General features: G+C 40.1%; 8 protein-coding genes across 8 annotated transcripts; 3 read left to right on the top strand and 5 right to left on the bottom strand. All coding sequences in view use genetic code 12, as the record gives it.

Annotated features, from left to right (window-relative positions):
* Nucleotides 1-530: 530 nt before the first annotated feature.
* KGF57_004449 (protein kinase) lies at nucleotides 531-3,563 on the top strand (the record flags this gene model as incomplete). Its single annotated transcript, XM_051753960.1, has 1 exon — nucleotides 531-3,563. One exon carries the CDS (start codon nucleotides 531-533, stop codon nucleotides 3,561-3,563), a length of 3,033 nt encoding a protein of 1,010 aa, XP_051606986.1.
* Nucleotides 3,564-3,752: 189 nt separating this feature from the next.
* Nucleotides 3,753-4,883, bottom strand: KGF57_004448 (uncharacterized protein; the record flags this gene model as incomplete). Its single annotated transcript, XM_051753959.1, has 1 exon — nucleotides 3,753-4,883. The coding sequence occupies one exon, from the start codon at nucleotides 4,881-4,883 to the stop codon at nucleotides 3,753-3,755; it is 1,131 nt and encodes a 376-aa protein (XP_051606985.1).
* Nucleotides 4,884-5,711: 828 nt separating this feature from the next.
* KGF57_004447 (uncharacterized protein) lies at nucleotides 5,712-6,848 on the bottom strand (the record flags this gene model as incomplete). Its single annotated transcript, XM_051753957.1, has 1 exon — nucleotides 5,712-6,848. The coding sequence occupies one exon, from the start codon at nucleotides 6,846-6,848 to the stop codon at nucleotides 5,712-5,714; it is 1,137 nt and encodes a 378-aa protein (XP_051606984.1).
* Nucleotides 6,849-7,943: 1,095 nt separating this feature from the next.
* On the top strand, nucleotides 7,944-8,414 carry GNA1 (glucosamine 6-phosphate N-acetyltransferase; the record flags this gene model as incomplete). Its single annotated transcript, XM_051753956.1, has 1 exon — nucleotides 7,944-8,414. The coding sequence occupies one exon, from the start codon at nucleotides 7,944-7,946 to the stop codon at nucleotides 8,412-8,414; it is 471 nt and encodes a 156-aa protein (XP_051606983.1).
* Nucleotides 8,415-8,522: 108 nt separating this feature from the next.
* On the bottom strand, nucleotides 8,523-9,022 carry KGF57_004445 (mRNA splicing protein; the record flags this gene model as incomplete). Its single annotated transcript, XM_051753955.1, has 5 exons — nucleotides 8,523-8,540; nucleotides 8,608-8,640; nucleotides 8,701-8,775; nucleotides 8,850-8,921; nucleotides 8,993-9,022. The coding sequence occupies 5 exons, from the start codon at nucleotides 9,020-9,022 to the stop codon at nucleotides 8,523-8,525; spliced, it is 228 nt and encodes a 75-aa protein (XP_051606982.1).
* A 166-nt stretch (nucleotides 9,023-9,188) lies between these two features.
* On the top strand, nucleotides 9,189-10,346 carry KGF57_004444 (uncharacterized protein; the record flags this gene model as incomplete). Its single annotated transcript, XM_051753954.1, has 1 exon — nucleotides 9,189-10,346. The coding sequence occupies one exon, from the start codon at nucleotides 9,189-9,191 to the stop codon at nucleotides 10,344-10,346; it is 1,158 nt and encodes a 385-aa protein (XP_051606981.1).
* A 57-nt stretch (nucleotides 10,347-10,403) lies between these two features.
* Nucleotides 10,404-12,692, bottom strand: KGF57_004443 (uncharacterized protein; the record flags this gene model as incomplete). Its single annotated transcript, XM_051753953.1, has 1 exon — nucleotides 10,404-12,692. The coding sequence occupies one exon, from the start codon at nucleotides 12,690-12,692 to the stop codon at nucleotides 10,404-10,406; it is 2,289 nt and encodes a 762-aa protein (XP_051606980.1).
* Nucleotides 12,693-12,940: 248 nt separating this feature from the next.
* On the bottom strand, nucleotides 12,941-15,373 carry KGF57_004442 (alpha-1,2-mannosidase MNL1; the record flags this gene model as incomplete). Its single annotated transcript, XM_051753952.1, has 1 exon — nucleotides 12,941-15,373. The coding sequence occupies one exon, from the start codon at nucleotides 15,371-15,373 to the stop codon at nucleotides 12,941-12,943; it is 2,433 nt and encodes an 810-aa protein (XP_051606979.1).
* Nucleotides 15,374-15,454: the final 81 nt, after the last annotated feature.

Below are 15,454 nucleotides of genomic sequence, written 5' to 3'. Positions count from 1 at the left end.
ATTATTAGTCAAGACACACGACATTATCCCCTCTTTTTGTTTTCTTACTGCGACTTCTTAGCACAAGTACACACGCACACACACACTACTTTCATTTCCATGGTGTGTGTTAAGCAGCAGAGGGAGGAGAATGGTGTAGAAGACCATGGGTCAGTGTGAGACACTTGTACGCTTTGTGTATCAAACATCAGCTCATCGATTCAATTATCGCTTCAATCCAATCGAATTGAGCATAACCACTCAATCCACTCCTCAGCCATACCATTAAATCATATTCCTCTTCTTTAATAAAGTTTCTTTCCCCCCCCTCCCTCAATATATAAAAGTTACAACTTGCATCACTCGATTTTTTTTTTTTCTTTTGGTTCAACCAGTGTCACAAATATCAAACCACCAATCAATAATACTTCACCATCCAATACAATCGGAACTCCTTCACCACATACAAGATTATATCGCAATCCCCATATATATATATATATATATATATTTACACCCTTCCCCCTCCCCATAGCATTTTATCTTTTTTAATGGAAATCCCATTAAAGTCACAACCAAAAGTATCAACGGTAAATCTAATTGATGATTCAAAGTTCCGCATTGAAAACAAGAACAATGAACGTTCGAGTGACAATAGGGGCTCGCAGCTAACACAAGAGGGGCAGGGACAGCAGAAGCATCAGCATGTCCACCATCACCATCACCAACAACTGCGTCCGGATATGCAACCTTATGACTCGCATCAGCCTCCATTACAGTATCTGAAGACCCGTCATGCGAGTATTGCAGCACCACCGACTACAGGCTTTCGCAAAAGTGAGTATAGACGATCAAGAGGATTCTCTGAAACTGAAAAGAACAACTTTGATCTGGAAACTGGTCATCGAATTTATCAAGATGGTACAATACGTCCACAAACTCTGAGACAGGACTCTTCAAGTGATTTTCAACAACAGACCGACAATGGCAACGATGCAACTGGCAGCAACAAGCTACACGCACTATCACATGACAGCAGTATCGATGTTATGTCCTACACTAGGGGTTTGGAAGATGAGTACATTCCTGGTTTAGATTTCTCCGACATGATCTATAAATGGAACAATAGCAACAATTCCGACTTGGACTTATCGAGAACACGCACAACTACCAGCACCATGAGTACACAGTCAAATACACCACGAAGCCACAACGCTTCATACTTGGACTTAAATCTCTTACATGCGCAAGTTGCTCCACAACCCATACGACATAATAGTCAGATACCGTCCAAACAATCGTTCTCCAAATTGCATGACTACATGAAGATGAAGCGTCCAGGAAACGAAAGTCAAATGGCTGGCTCTAGAGACACAGAGGTTATGAAGCTTAAACAACTTACAGAGCAAGTCGAGACACCTGGTCACAGCCCCAAACGAGAAACATCCGGAAGTGGATTGCCTATGAGAAAATCGAAGAAGCTCAAGTCATCATCAACCACTCTGGATTTACAACCCAGTAGTGCTGGTGCTGGTGCTGGTGCTGGTGCCGGTGGTGCCGATGTTGACTTTGAAGCGATCTTGCACAGCTTACCTCCAAATTTCACCGACTTGCCGTATTCGCAACGTAAAAAAATTGTACGAAACTTTTCAGAGAGCGTCGACTATTCTCAATTCTCGCTATTTGCTAAAAATTACTTGAATGGAGGAGGCGCTTTTGGGTCATTTGGGTCCGGTAAAACTCCAAAGAGTGATGGAGGATTTGGGTCTGGATCAAATGAAAACAGTCTCACTAGGAGACTGCGAGTCGGGAGTGTAAACACATTGGCTGGCAGACTTCTTGCGAGAACATCGACTACCGATATCAAAAAATTGCAGGAAATGAGTCAAAAGTACAATGTTGATGAGCGAGGTGCAATTGTAATGGATCACGAGTTGGGTAAATGCATTGGATACGGAGCATGGGGCACCATCCGTGAATGTGTCGATAAGAATGGCAACATTAGAGCAATGAAGATTGTTCGGTCGAAGCGAGGTTTCAACAACAGCGTCCCAGGAAGTAGACGGAATTCTCGAATTGATATGCCGAATGAAACCACTAATCCGAAGGTGTTGGAGGTTTTCAGAAAGGAAATTTCAATTTGGAAACAATTGCACCATGAAAATATCCTTCCATTGATTGATCATTGTGAAACAGAGGATACGATTTTCTGTCTAATGGATAGAATCGAAGGCGGAACTTTGTTTGACGTTGTAACCATGTGGGGTCAATTCAATGGTGGGTTGCATACGCATACAGGTCCAATTCATTTCCTGATTGCAAAGCAGAAGCAAAGGTTGAATGAAATTATTGACTACACAAGACAAATCGTTACTGCTTTGTTGTATATGCATGAAGAAAAAGGAATAGTTCACGGCGATATCAAATTGGAAAATGTTTTGGTTAGAAAAGACAATGATCACTGTAAAATGATTCTATGCGACTTTGGAATGGCTAGAATATACAGTATGCGAGTCAGCAGAAAGAATTCAATAAAGTATCCCTTGAAGAAGACCGGTAGTAGTAGGAGAAGATCACCACCACCGCCTACATCTTCGCCTCAGTTGTTGTCTTCCGAAGATGACAACGACGATAACGATGTATTAATGATTAGGAGTAAATCATCAAATACAGAAAACAGGAAACCTTATCCTGGAAACGGTAACGGAAACAATGCGAGAAGGTTGGATTATTTGATAGATAATGGCTCTCAAGTTGGTGTGTCCAATTTTTTCAAGACTCATGGTCCATCAATACAGTCGGTTCATTTAACCCCAGTAACATCCGAAGGCATCTCACCAACAACATCTGATCATAAGTTGAACCAGTCTGTGCGCGGTACAAATAGCAATGACTCCTTTGAGTTTAGTAAAAAATGGCTTACTTCACAAGCGAATAAGGATAATGGAGGGGTTAATGGAAATGATAGTTGTGGTGGTGGTGGTGGTGGTGGTGGTGGTGTTGATGCTGATTTGCCTCATTCTCATATTGGCTCATTGCCATATGCTTCGCCCGAGTTGCTACAGCCCAGTCCTCCACCATTGGGTCCTCTGGCTGACATTTGGGCGTTGGGTGTCTTGATGTATGCATTGTGTGTGGGTAAATTGCCATTTCAACATCAATATGAACCGCGATTAAGAGCAATGATAACTGCAGGTAAGTACAACAAATCTGAATTGAGAAAAGCGTGTTTGATGGAATGGGTATTGAACGACGAACTGAGAGATAAAGAGGAACAACGAGAAAAGGGTTCGAAGGAATCATTGAATAAGATTAACGAAGATGATGATGGAAGACAAGCACCGAATGAAGATAGAGAGAATGAAGAGGATAGCATACCTGCAGCATTACTGATGCAGTCGCCATCAATAGTGGATTTGAAACGTAAAGAAGAATTGATTCAATTGCACGATGATTGGAAGTTGTACAAGCAGGAGCAATCATTTCCCGAATTTGCTAAAGTTCACGACATTATTGAAGGATGCTTGGAAATTAATATAACCAAGCGATGGGATACGCAAATGATTCACGATTACTTGAGATGATGATGTAAAAGAAGGGCTTACGAGTTTTTTCAGCCTTTTATATATATATATTTTTACGGTTTTAATTTGCAACGAATACACGAGTTTACGAGTATGACTAGAATAAGAGCCTGTTGAGAATTCTCCTAAAATAAAAATGGAACAATTGCAAGTTCTTTGTCTCTTCAACCTCTGTTGTAAATGCTTAATCTATTTAAATGGATTGGGGGGGAACTGTTTTACGGATTCAGCACCAGTATTGGGCCTGGAAACTTCCAAAACAACTTTCCCTTGAGCGGTTCCACTCTCCAATTTCTCAATGGCATCATTCAATTGATCAAATGGCCAGACGGAGTCAATAAAAACCTTCAACTTACCATCAGCAATCATATCTCTTGCTTCATCAATCCATCCGGCGTTGAAATCCAACAACATCAATTCATATTTGTAGTTTAACAAACCCAACTTAGATCCAATGGTTCTGGAAATGGATCTGATACCTCCAAGTAACGCAGCAAGTCCGGTTCCTGGTGCATCACCAACAATTGTGTTGTAAACTCCACCTTTTCTGATGATTGTGTTGATCTCTGCAAATAGGTCATCACCACCCCAACAATCAATGATGTAATCAAATTGACCACTGGACTTGACACTTTCCAACACTGGTTGTAACAAGTTGGGGTTCTTTCTGTAGTCAATTTGAGAAGTAGCTCCCAAGCTCTGAATCAAGTCTGCAGTTCTTGGTGAGTTTGTTGTAACAACTTCTTTGGCACCTCCATTTCTAGCCAACTGGACTGCATATCTACCAACTGAAGTACCAGCTCCAATGACAAGGACTTTGCTATTGGCCAACTTGATCCCACCTCTAGCATACATCTGAATAGCGGTTCCCAAAACCAATGGGAACGAGGAAGCTTCAGCAAAATCTATATTGCGGGGCTTGGTAGTAATTGGCGAATTTTTGGGGTCAAGCAATAAATATTCAGCACATGATCCCTTATCGAACCATGGAGCATAGAGCCCCTGGACGAAATCACCAATTTGAACATTGGTTGCTGTACTTTCTCCAATTGACAAGACTTCTCCAGCAAAATCACGACCGAACCCTTGTTTGGAGTTGAGCCAACCCAAAATGGCCGGTTTTGTTTCATAGGTTTTGTAATCGACTGGGTTCAATGAAGCATAGTAGATCTTGATCAAGATTTTGCCCCGAGGGGCAATATACCCTTCGCCCCTGGGGTTCTTTACCAATTCTATAGTTTCATTGACAATCCTAATGGGACTGTAGCAATTTTTGTAAGCCCACGCCTTATAAGTGATTGTAGGGTTGGGCAATGACATATTGCGCGGTTTTGTACCTTGGGTCAAGCAACGAATGTAAGTGAACTGAGGAAGCAGGTGAATAAACAAGTGATGTTGGCAAAGCAGCCTCTCCAAGATGTGTTCAACGCATCTGTATTTTATAATCGGCCAAATTTATGTGATACGACATGGCACTCTGGGAAATGGATATGGATATACATGGTGTAGATGGACTTTATGTTTTGTAAACTCCGCTTTATTGAAAATCCGGTTCCGTTATTATTTCTTTTAACGGAAAAAACTTCATCAACCCAAACGTTTAACAATCCAAATTGGAAAAACTCACGACTCTCGCACCTTCTCTCTCCCTTTTTAGTGTACAAGAGCCGTTTCGATGTGGCAGATGCTTCGCTGGAGGTAGTCTCAAAAGCAACGACTTTATGATTTGGGGAAAAATGAGGAAACAAAAGAACGTGTGACTACCGTAAATGGGCTGACTCAAACCACAGGGATTTTGTCTCATGGGCATTTGTAACCCCTCTGTGCTAGGGATCTCACACAATTAGTAATGTGAAATAGTGCTTTTCTTCGTGCAGCATTTCCGTCGTTGTGTTTGTGGGCTGGATATTTTGCAACTAAAAATAAAACTGAAAAGAGAAAAAGAATGAAAGCTGAACTTGAGAGCCGGAGCTTCGGCTCACAATTAATAACACTACAATTTACAAGTAATGATACCTCATCAAAGACTTGGAAAACAAAATTGGAGTCTCAGTCATAACCTAACTATACGAAAACTTGATCAAAAGAAAAAAAAAAAAAAAAAAGAAGTGAATCACCCCCACTCTTTAAAAGTATACTTAGCTCGACTTAATTGAATGGATCTGGATTATATTCACTGACAGGTCCACCTCTTGTTGGGCCGTCTGGCTTGGACACTTCCAACACAATCTTTCCTTGAGCACGGCCACTTTCCAACTTCTCAATGGCATCATTCAATTGATCAAAAGGCCAAATTGAATCAATGAAAACCTTCAACTTCTCTTCACCGATCAAATCTCTGGCCTGGTCGATCCAACCCGAATTGTTATCCAACAACATCAATTCATATTTGTAGTTTAACAAACCCAACTTAGATCCAATGGTTCTGGAAATGGATCTGATACCTCCAAGTAACGCAGCAAGTCCGGTTCCTGGTGCATCACCAACAATTGTGTTGTAAACTCCACCTTTTCTGATGATTGTGTTGATCTCTGCAAATAGGTCATCACCACCCCAACAATCAATGATGTAATCAAATTGACCACTGGACTTGACACTTTCCAACACTGGTTGTAACAAGTTGGGGTTCTTTCTGTAGTCAATTTGAGAAGTAGCTCCCAAGCTCTGAATCAAGTCTGCAGTTCTTGGTGAGTTTGTTGTAACAACTTCTTTGGCACCTCCATTTCTAGCCAATTGAACAACATATCTACCAACTGAAGTACCAGCTCCAATGACAAGAACTTTGCTATTGGCCAACTTGATTCCGCCTCTTTCAACCAATTGCAAAGCGGTTCCCAAAACGAGGGGGAAAGCGGACGCTTCAGCAAGGTCAATGTTTGTTGGTTTAGTGGTGATTGGCGAAGTCTTTGGATCAAGTAACAAGTACTCTGCTGCTGACCCTTTACCAGTTTTTGGAGTATAGATACCTTCAGCATAGTCGCCAACCTTGACATTGGTTTGTGTGCCTTGACCAATCGAAATAACTTCACCAGCGAAATCACGACCAAAACCTTGCTTTGGGTTAAACCAACCAATAAACGATGGTTTAATCTTGTACAACTTGTAATCGACCGGATTCAACGAAGCATAGTTGATCTTGAGTAAGATTTGGCCTGGTGGGGCAATGTACCCCTGACCATTAGGGTTTTTCACCAAATCAATTGTTTCTTGAACAATCTTGATTGGACTGCTTCCGTTCTTGTAAGCGTAAGCTTTGTAAGTGAGTTTAGCTTGAGGCAATGACATATTGCGGGTGCTATGGAAAAGTGTTGCTTGCAGAAGAATAAGAAAGACTAAAAATGTAAGGCAATACAATCCTTTATATTAAATTTGACGACAAAAGTGTGTAAAGCTCTATGTAATTTTGAATTGCAAGGAGAGATGGCTTGTGTTTGAGCTCAGCGGCTACGGATACTACAAAAAAAAAAAATCCATTTCCTTGCCGTCCAATTGTCAAGTTAAAACACACATCCGCTTCCCCCCCCTCACAAATATCTACAAAGGCACGTAATACACACTGAACAAACTTTCTACACCTCCAAACGATTGAAAATAAGATAATAAGAGAAACTACTCTATAGTTGATTTCGAAATGATAATGATAGACAAGTACTCAATGGTGCTGAGATGCAGAGCAACCATAAAATTTTGAAAGTGTCACGTGATGGTTTTGCTTTTTGTGTAAACTGTCACTGTGGCTGGTCTTTTCTAGAAGAACCCTTTACTTACACCACTACATTGACAGTTTGTATGATTTTTCCAAATCGTTAAAGACCCATTGCATCGTTATTTTGACCCCCTATATTGTACCCATCTCAGTATGCAGTTGATTTGACAAAGTCAGAATCTGTCAAAATTTGAGCTGTTTATACTTCCGAAAGGAAATTTGGAAGACAATTGATGCCAAAAATTAAAAATGTTTGAAAAGTTATACTAATGCTTTCCACCCACTACAAGAAAAGATTCTATGGCTCTTTTATTGCGCACCTCGATATTTTGTGCTCTCAAGATGTATTCACTCACAAATACCGTTCTTCTTTTAATGAATATCCTGGTTTTGAACTATATGTTCGTATCTCTTACGGGGTGTCTGCCATCGGCAGTTTGTACAACGACTGGTTTTCGCGACAAGACAAGGTAGCAACTCAATGACGCATATTTCAAAGTTACGACACTGCCTATTTGTTTGTTTGTTTGTTTTCATTTTCTTTCCCTCATTCATCATCGTAGGTGACAGTCATATTCGACAAACCTTGTGCTTTATAGATCACACACATTCCTTTGAAACCTTGGTTCTGTGCTACAACTAACACTACCACATCAATTGAGAGTCGCCAAAACATGACCCAAGAAGAATCAAAAATGCAATTACCAGAAGGTTATTCTTTTCGAAAATTGAAATCAACAGACTATTCCAACAACTACATTGAAACATTGAAAGTGCTAACAACGGTAGGCAACATAACTGAAGAACAGTTTGGTAATTTGTTTGCCACTTGGTCTAAGAACCCAGAGATTTATCAACCACATGTCATCGTAAACTCTTCTGGTACAATTGTAGCTACTGGGATGCTACTCATAGAATCAAAACTTATACATGAATGTGGCAAAGTTGGTCATATTGAGGATATCTCAGTTGCAACTAGCGAACAAGGCAAGAAGTTGGGCAATTACCTTGTTAGATCTTTGAGTTTATTGGCGAAAAACAGTGGTTGTTATAAGGTAATATTGGATTGTTCGTCCCATAACGTTGGGTTTTATGAGAAATGCGGATACAAGAATGATGGAATAGAAATGGTGCAACGGTTTTAGAGAGCACAGGGGGCATAGACCAAAAAGAGTACATATTCTCATAGACGCACGACTAAATCTAAAGCATATTTCATTATTAAAAGTTACAAGTTATTAACAAGGGGAACATTATATCTTATCCAAGGCCTAAATGAGTAATAGGTTGGTTAGTATGGTGTCAAATATTGATTTTCTGTGTCTGTGCAGTACATACCTCCAACGACACGATTGAGTTACCTCTGATGACCTATCAATACAGCGTTAGTAAAAAGTTGGAGCTTTCAGGCATCTCTTCAAATACACATACCGTTATACCAAGATTCAATTTCTCACCATTTATCCTTTCCTCTAAAGCATCTGAAACAGTGACATTTAGAAAGATCTAAGTATTTGGAAGTTAGTACGTCTCCGTTTCCGACTGCAATTGCGTCCCTTCAGACTTCTGTCTATACATACATCATAACCGCGTAATACTCCAATGACTTTTCTGGATCCATTAAGTTGAACAGAAATTTTCTTATCCAAGTACTAAAGTAACCCATTGTTAGTACACAAGTTTTGCTGAATTAAATCATCCAAAGTGTCAAAAATCGACATACACCCTTGAGCTCAGGTTCTGTCACTGGCATTCTTTCGGTGTAATGAGTTGTTTAGTAGATTGGCTGGGAGTATGATGTTTTCAGCAAAAAAAAAGCAAAAATAAAAAAAAAAACAATAGAAGACAAAACCTCAATAGTACAACAACCGTGCTATCCAAACTACAGAACTGTTTATTCAAATGAGAGTCAATATAATATGACAGAGATAGACAACGACTTACATAGCTTTGACAAGCGTCCAACTATGGCAGCAACGAGTCCTCGCTTGGAACTGAACTTGGGACTGGTGTTTGATACACCATACACAAAACAACAACAACAACAACAACAACGACAACACACTTCATCATCATCATTGGGTACTTCGCCACGACCACCAGCTCCACTGAATGAGCCTAAAATTACAGCTCGAGAAATGCAGCTCAGACTCCAGCAGGAGTTAATTGAGGAGAAACAGAAGTTGTTACAAGCCAAAGCAACTAAATTGAATCGAATCGAAGCTTTGCAATCACGACTAGAACAATTGACAAAACTTCAACAACAGGCCGAAAGGACTGAAAGATTGAATAAACTACTAGAGAGGAGCGAAGTGGAATTCTACAAAAATTTGAGATACAGAAACCAACAACAAACAAAGTACATCTCGAATCAACTAAATGTGTTACCACTACCAAATTGGGATCTACGTTTGCCCTTGGCAAAGAAATTCATCCCATATCTAGACATTGATAAATTGACAACATATAATGAGTATATCGATGACAGACTAGTGCGGGTTTTCCAATTCACAATCTTATCACCACTTGTACTCAACCTAACATTGAAATTGGAGATCAACGCATTGAATGATTCAGTATATCAACTAATCGTCATGACGAATTTGACAACCTTACGTATGTTGTCATATTCATTCACACAAGCATTGATTAATGATTATATACCGAATGGAAAAATCCATTGTGTAATGTATGGATTGAATTCATTGACGAAATTGATCCAGAAGCGAGTGAAAACTTGGCATCAATTGATTATCAAATATCGACCAATGGTTGATAACGAACGGTTGAGAGATATACCAGAGAAGGTATCTGATTATAAACAACTTTACGCCAACCTCAAACTGGTGGAATTTATTGATGTGGTGATCAAGGACAAGTACAAATTGAGATTACACTGGAGTATAGTGAATAATGATCATCTCACTGGTTCATGCCAGTCGAAAGTACATTTGTACATCACTCAGGATGGAAATGCAATTTTGAAAGATACTGGCCCATTATTCTCATCGCTAATCCCAAAATACGGAATCATCAATTCATTAGAAATCATCCTTTGTAATGTATTCAACCTATGAAGAATAGCCAAAAACAAAAACAAAAAAAACAAAATCAGTCTGCACTAAATTTTAGATTCACATAGACATATTTTCATTTTCAAGATCAAATGTAATATTACTTTTCAATGCTCCACGATTCAATTCGGATTCCATTTTATTTATGAAAAAATCATTAACAAATGTAGTCAAATGTAGCAAAAACGATTTCTTTTCGTTAGCTTTATCGAAATCGCCGACTGGGATATAATTGAAAACGACATCATCAATACTGCCAATCCCATCAATACTCTTGCCAACCTCATTTGCATCATCATCATTCATTTCGGTCAACAATTTATTCGTGGTTAAAGACTTGCCAAAATTTTGATATAGATACGTTTCAACACCCGAAACCAAATCATGTCGAATATCTTCCCATTCCAATCCAACAAATTTGTTCGCTATTGATTTCTTATAATTGAAATAACGGTATAGCCAGTTTCCCAAAATGGTGATTTTCTTATTGAAGGAGGCCGTGCTTGCTTTCGACGAAGTCCGCACTTCATGAACTAATGGATTTGTTGCTTCTAACAAGTCGCATTTGAACTCTATCGACTCCTCAAAATTAGGCTGTGGAGGAGGGGAAATGAATGGCAGTTTGGTGAATTTTCTTATCGACTTTTCAATGCCATTAATTGGAAAATTGATATTAACCTTCGGAGAGATGTGACTCTCTACCTTTTCTTCTTCACCTTCCTCTGGTCTAGTCTCGACCATATCCGAACTTGGTTTCTGTAATGATCGCATGCTCAAGCTGATGATGCTTTTAGACAAGGGTGATAATGTTTCTGTACTTGTTTTCTTTTGTTTCTTTTTGGGTGGATTTGGTTTACTCACCTTTTTCTCACCATCTTCATGCTCAACGTTTGTTTCTTCATTCTTGGCTTCTCTCTTCTTTGAATTTACCTTGGGCGCAGCACTGTTATTTGTGGTAACATTGACACTGGAACTACCACCGGCACTGGCACTGGTACTGGCACCTGCACCTGCACCTGCACCTGCACGCGTATCTTGAGTTCGTTGCGATACGTGGTGCCCATCATGCGAGTGATCCTCGCTTAAATAAAGTTTTCTTGCTTGAAGCATCTCTGCAGCATAGTCAATTTCGTACTGCGTGTCAACATCAAATTTAACACATGAAGATTCAGGTATTGGGTCTTCGTGAGGTGCATCAGACCCCCCAAATGGATTTTGAGATAGTTGTTGAGGTGTGAAATCTGTTTCCAAAAAGGTGTAGAACAACCATAGTAATAAATTGGCTCTACTTTGCGGGGTCGCTTTCGTATTGACAAACAAATCCAACAAATGAAAATCACGATCTTTTATCAATGGTATTCCATTATTGGCCTCACTAAGTAGAAATAGCAAGTGGACAATATCAGTGTTGGGTTTAATCGATGGAGGCGAAGCAACCAACTGCTCAAGACTAGTTACCTTTTGTTCTTGTCCCTCATTGACCGCCTTGATTATGGATTTCAATCGAGGGGTATCTTGCAATTGTCTAATAGTACCACCTTGAGGTCCCGTTTGCAAGCAAGGTATCGAGTGATAGGTTCTCAAAGTAGACTTCATGTCATGTACGAAATTAATAGTTGTATTCATTCTCCCTGCATTGACCAACACACACACCTTGGAAACAGCTTTACCCAAATCAAAATCTCGAAGCAACTTCTCTTTTAAAACTTTGGAGCACTTATTTGATTCAGCCAAGGTTCGGATATACAATTCTGCGAATGTCACTTTTGGACTATTATTGACACCTGGCAAGTTCAGATGGGGGTAGGTGTTGGTGAAACAAGCTGTTTCATCATCGAACAAAGCGGTCAACATATCATATTGAATATCTCTTCTCCAAAAGGGTTCACCATCGCCCTTCTTCAAAGATAGCTTGGAATTGGCAATATTGCTCTTCTTCTTCTTCTTAGACGACGACGACGACGAGGGGGACGAGGCAGCAGCATGTGGTTTCTTCTTTGTCTTGTTGGAAGAAGGCGATGGCCCAGAATAATCCTCATCATCGCCTAGATTCGTTGAGTTGACATCGGTCTCATCATAATCATCGTCGCCGTCATTCTCAGTTTCCGCTTCAATTAAATTAGAAATTGCCTGGATTTTATGAGCATTGCGCGTACGAGAAGGAGTATTCATGGCAGCTGGAGCCGGTGCAGCTTCTGTGAAGGGATCCTTAGATGAAGCTTTCTCTTCGGAAACTAAGCTCGAAATTGATAATGGATCATGCTTCTTTTGTACAGCGTTCGGAGGCAGCAGTTGCGGATCTTTTGGCTTTGCTGGTGTATATGTATCATGAATTGGATCGTAACTCATACTGTAACAAGTGCTAAGGGAAATTGCTCTGGGTACTTTGATACACTGGTTAGTTGAGTTGCACTTTTTTTTTTTTCTTCTCTTACTTTGGGGCAAGCACTGAACAGCATTTCGCGTAAATATCAACTAGTATCAACAGAGCCTAAATTGATGCTACTTCTGCGTTAGATATAGTACAATAAATAAATCTATAAACAGTCTATGTAAAAAAGCTAACTTGTACTTGGTGCCTGTGAGTAAAAGCTCCTCTATCCATACCATACAATCAAGTTCTCCACCACTTTGCCCTGTATGACAACACGCCCTTCCTTGGTGATTCCAATCTCACTTCTGTCTCTCGGACTCGGTTGGAATGGTAAGGTCCAAACAATTGCACCCTGCTTCACTTCTACCCCATTAACTCTGTGAATACGCAATGTTGTGTCAGTCACCATCTTTATTGTACTATCTTCGTCAACTTCACCTTGGACCTGTAAAATGTGCTCTTTCGTAATTACAAGGTTCCTCGAATCAATCGAGCCCAATGTCAACTCCTCAACCTTAATTCTTAGTCCCTGCAAAGCTGGAACCCATAAATCACCGGGTAATATAATGGACTCGGTTTCGTTTTGACCATTAAATGTCAACTCCGACACTTCGGCAAACCCGGAATCCTTCACATCGCCCCAAAATACCTCGTAGCTGGTTGTTGTTGGCATCCTTTGCGACATTAGTTGTGTGTCAAAAGTAGTAAATTTGTCAAAAAAATCCCGACTCAACTCGATATAACTGTCATCCAAATTAGTTTTGTTGGCATACGATGGTTTAATGAGCGATTTAGAGAATGCAAAATCAGCACCAAATAAATTCGGCCAATCGTAATAGCTCGATTCAAGAAAGCCTGTTTTACTTTTCACCAATGGACTCATCTCGCAGGCGTCGAATTGGTCACCAAATGGGTCCTTTTTCCCCACATGGGAAATAGATTCATGACCAGGGATGTCATACATTATAGGTTGTCGAACTGTCGTGTTGCGAAAGATTTCTGGAGTAAATTGCTCGTCGGCGATGTCGTCGGGGATTAAATTAGCCGCATAAGCATTGAACTGCAGATTTTGTCCGCCACTTCTCAATCCCTTGTGAAACCAAAGTGGATGCGCTTCCGTTGAGAACACCCAATTTTTTGAACTCATCAACTCGGGTTTGTGAAGGAACACTCTATTTTCGTCGTCAAATAGTAAGTACAAATACTTCAAAGTCTCCCCCATCACAAAAGTCTCCATACGATTTTGCCGTTCTCCAGTTTTAATATTCTGTATCCCACTAAATCCACACTCAGCTTTGTATTTAGTTTGGAACAAAGTAAGAATCCTTTCTCCAATATGTAGATACATGGGATCTTTAGTGGCACGGTACAAGTAATAAGTACTTTCAATAAACTCTGGCCTGAGCGGATACCATTCCAATGCAATCGAGTCATCCGCCTTGAACTTTTTCCTCTTGTTTCGATTATGATGTGCATAGATCCATCTTTCGGGGATCAGATCAAAGTAGTCCCATATTTTCAAATACACAATATGCGTTTGAATTGCATGTGACAAGTGCCCAGTCAATACTTGAAGTCCCGACCAAAATGCCCCCAATGAGTCTATCCAGTCACTAAAAATAACCCCATCCTCAGTGCCAACGTTGGGAAATATCATTGTCCCATGATTAACCTGCGCCAGATGAGTTAGGAGCGCCTTATAAGATGTATGAAACACCGACCACATTGCATCATCATCAAAAATTATAGCTCCCTTCGCAGCATATTCGTAAAAGGAATCGATCGATGCCCCAATCCCCGTTATTGTATCTTTCCATTTATTTTCGAATGGATCGATAGACATTGGCATCAAATTGAGTGCCAGTTTTGAAGTCCAAATCTTCCAAAATGATTGTTGGGTGTAGTATTCAAATTGGAAATCACCAGTCAATCGAGAAAGCAACGTGAACTCCAATACTGGAGTTGTAACACCGGAAGTACACGCGTCTTTTTGCAAGTTGGGAGGCACGTTTCTCAATCCAGTTTTCAAATTAATCCGTGGGAAGGGGATGTTTGTCTTTGTCTTGTATGAAGGGATGAGTCTGAGACCTAGGTCATACGCCATGTCCAATAAAAATCCATCATAATTCTCTCCTATTTGTTTAAATCTGTTGTACGACGGCGGTAGATGGATATCCTTCTTAATCACATCTGTCAATATCAAATGTGCACTTAATAATCCACCCAAAAACCGGATTGTTGTTTCAAACACTTGAACAATGGCATCTTGATTGAAGAAATCAACTTGATTCTCTTTGAGGTACCGTAGCGCGAACTCCAAATCATCCCATTGTTCCATTATTATCAAGGTATCGATATTATCCAACAATGTCAGCGAAATATTCGCCATTGCATCATTTCTCACGGTATTAGTGTAATCTTTGTAATCGGGTCCATATGGCTCGCAAGTTATGGGCCGAACCTCGTCAAAGGGAAACCCATGAGTCATGTATGACCTCCATGCATGTTGAAATAGGAGTGTGGTTTCGTTCTTGAGGTACCGTATGTGATCTGGGGTAAATGACGAGTTATAGGGCGATTCAGAAACACAAAATCCGAGTATGCAACATAACGCTAATATAAGTTGAGTGCATCTCGCTGTTAGTCTTATAACCATAGTAAGTGGACTCTTTTCCACCTGGAGCTGTACATATATTGAGTCAATAGGTAATCAAAATTTCACTAAAACAAAAAGAAA

Source organism: Candida theae (assembly GCF_024610275.1).
Source record: "Candida theae strain CBS 12239 chromosome Unknown scaffold19, whole genome shotgun sequence".
In the NCBI taxonomy this organism is placed as follows: Eukaryota; Fungi; Ascomycota; class Pichiomycetes; order Serinales; family Debaryomycetaceae; genus Lodderomyces; species Lodderomyces theae.
Note: the sequence above shows the minus strand (reverse complement) of the source record. Positions and strands in the feature narration are given on the sequence as shown.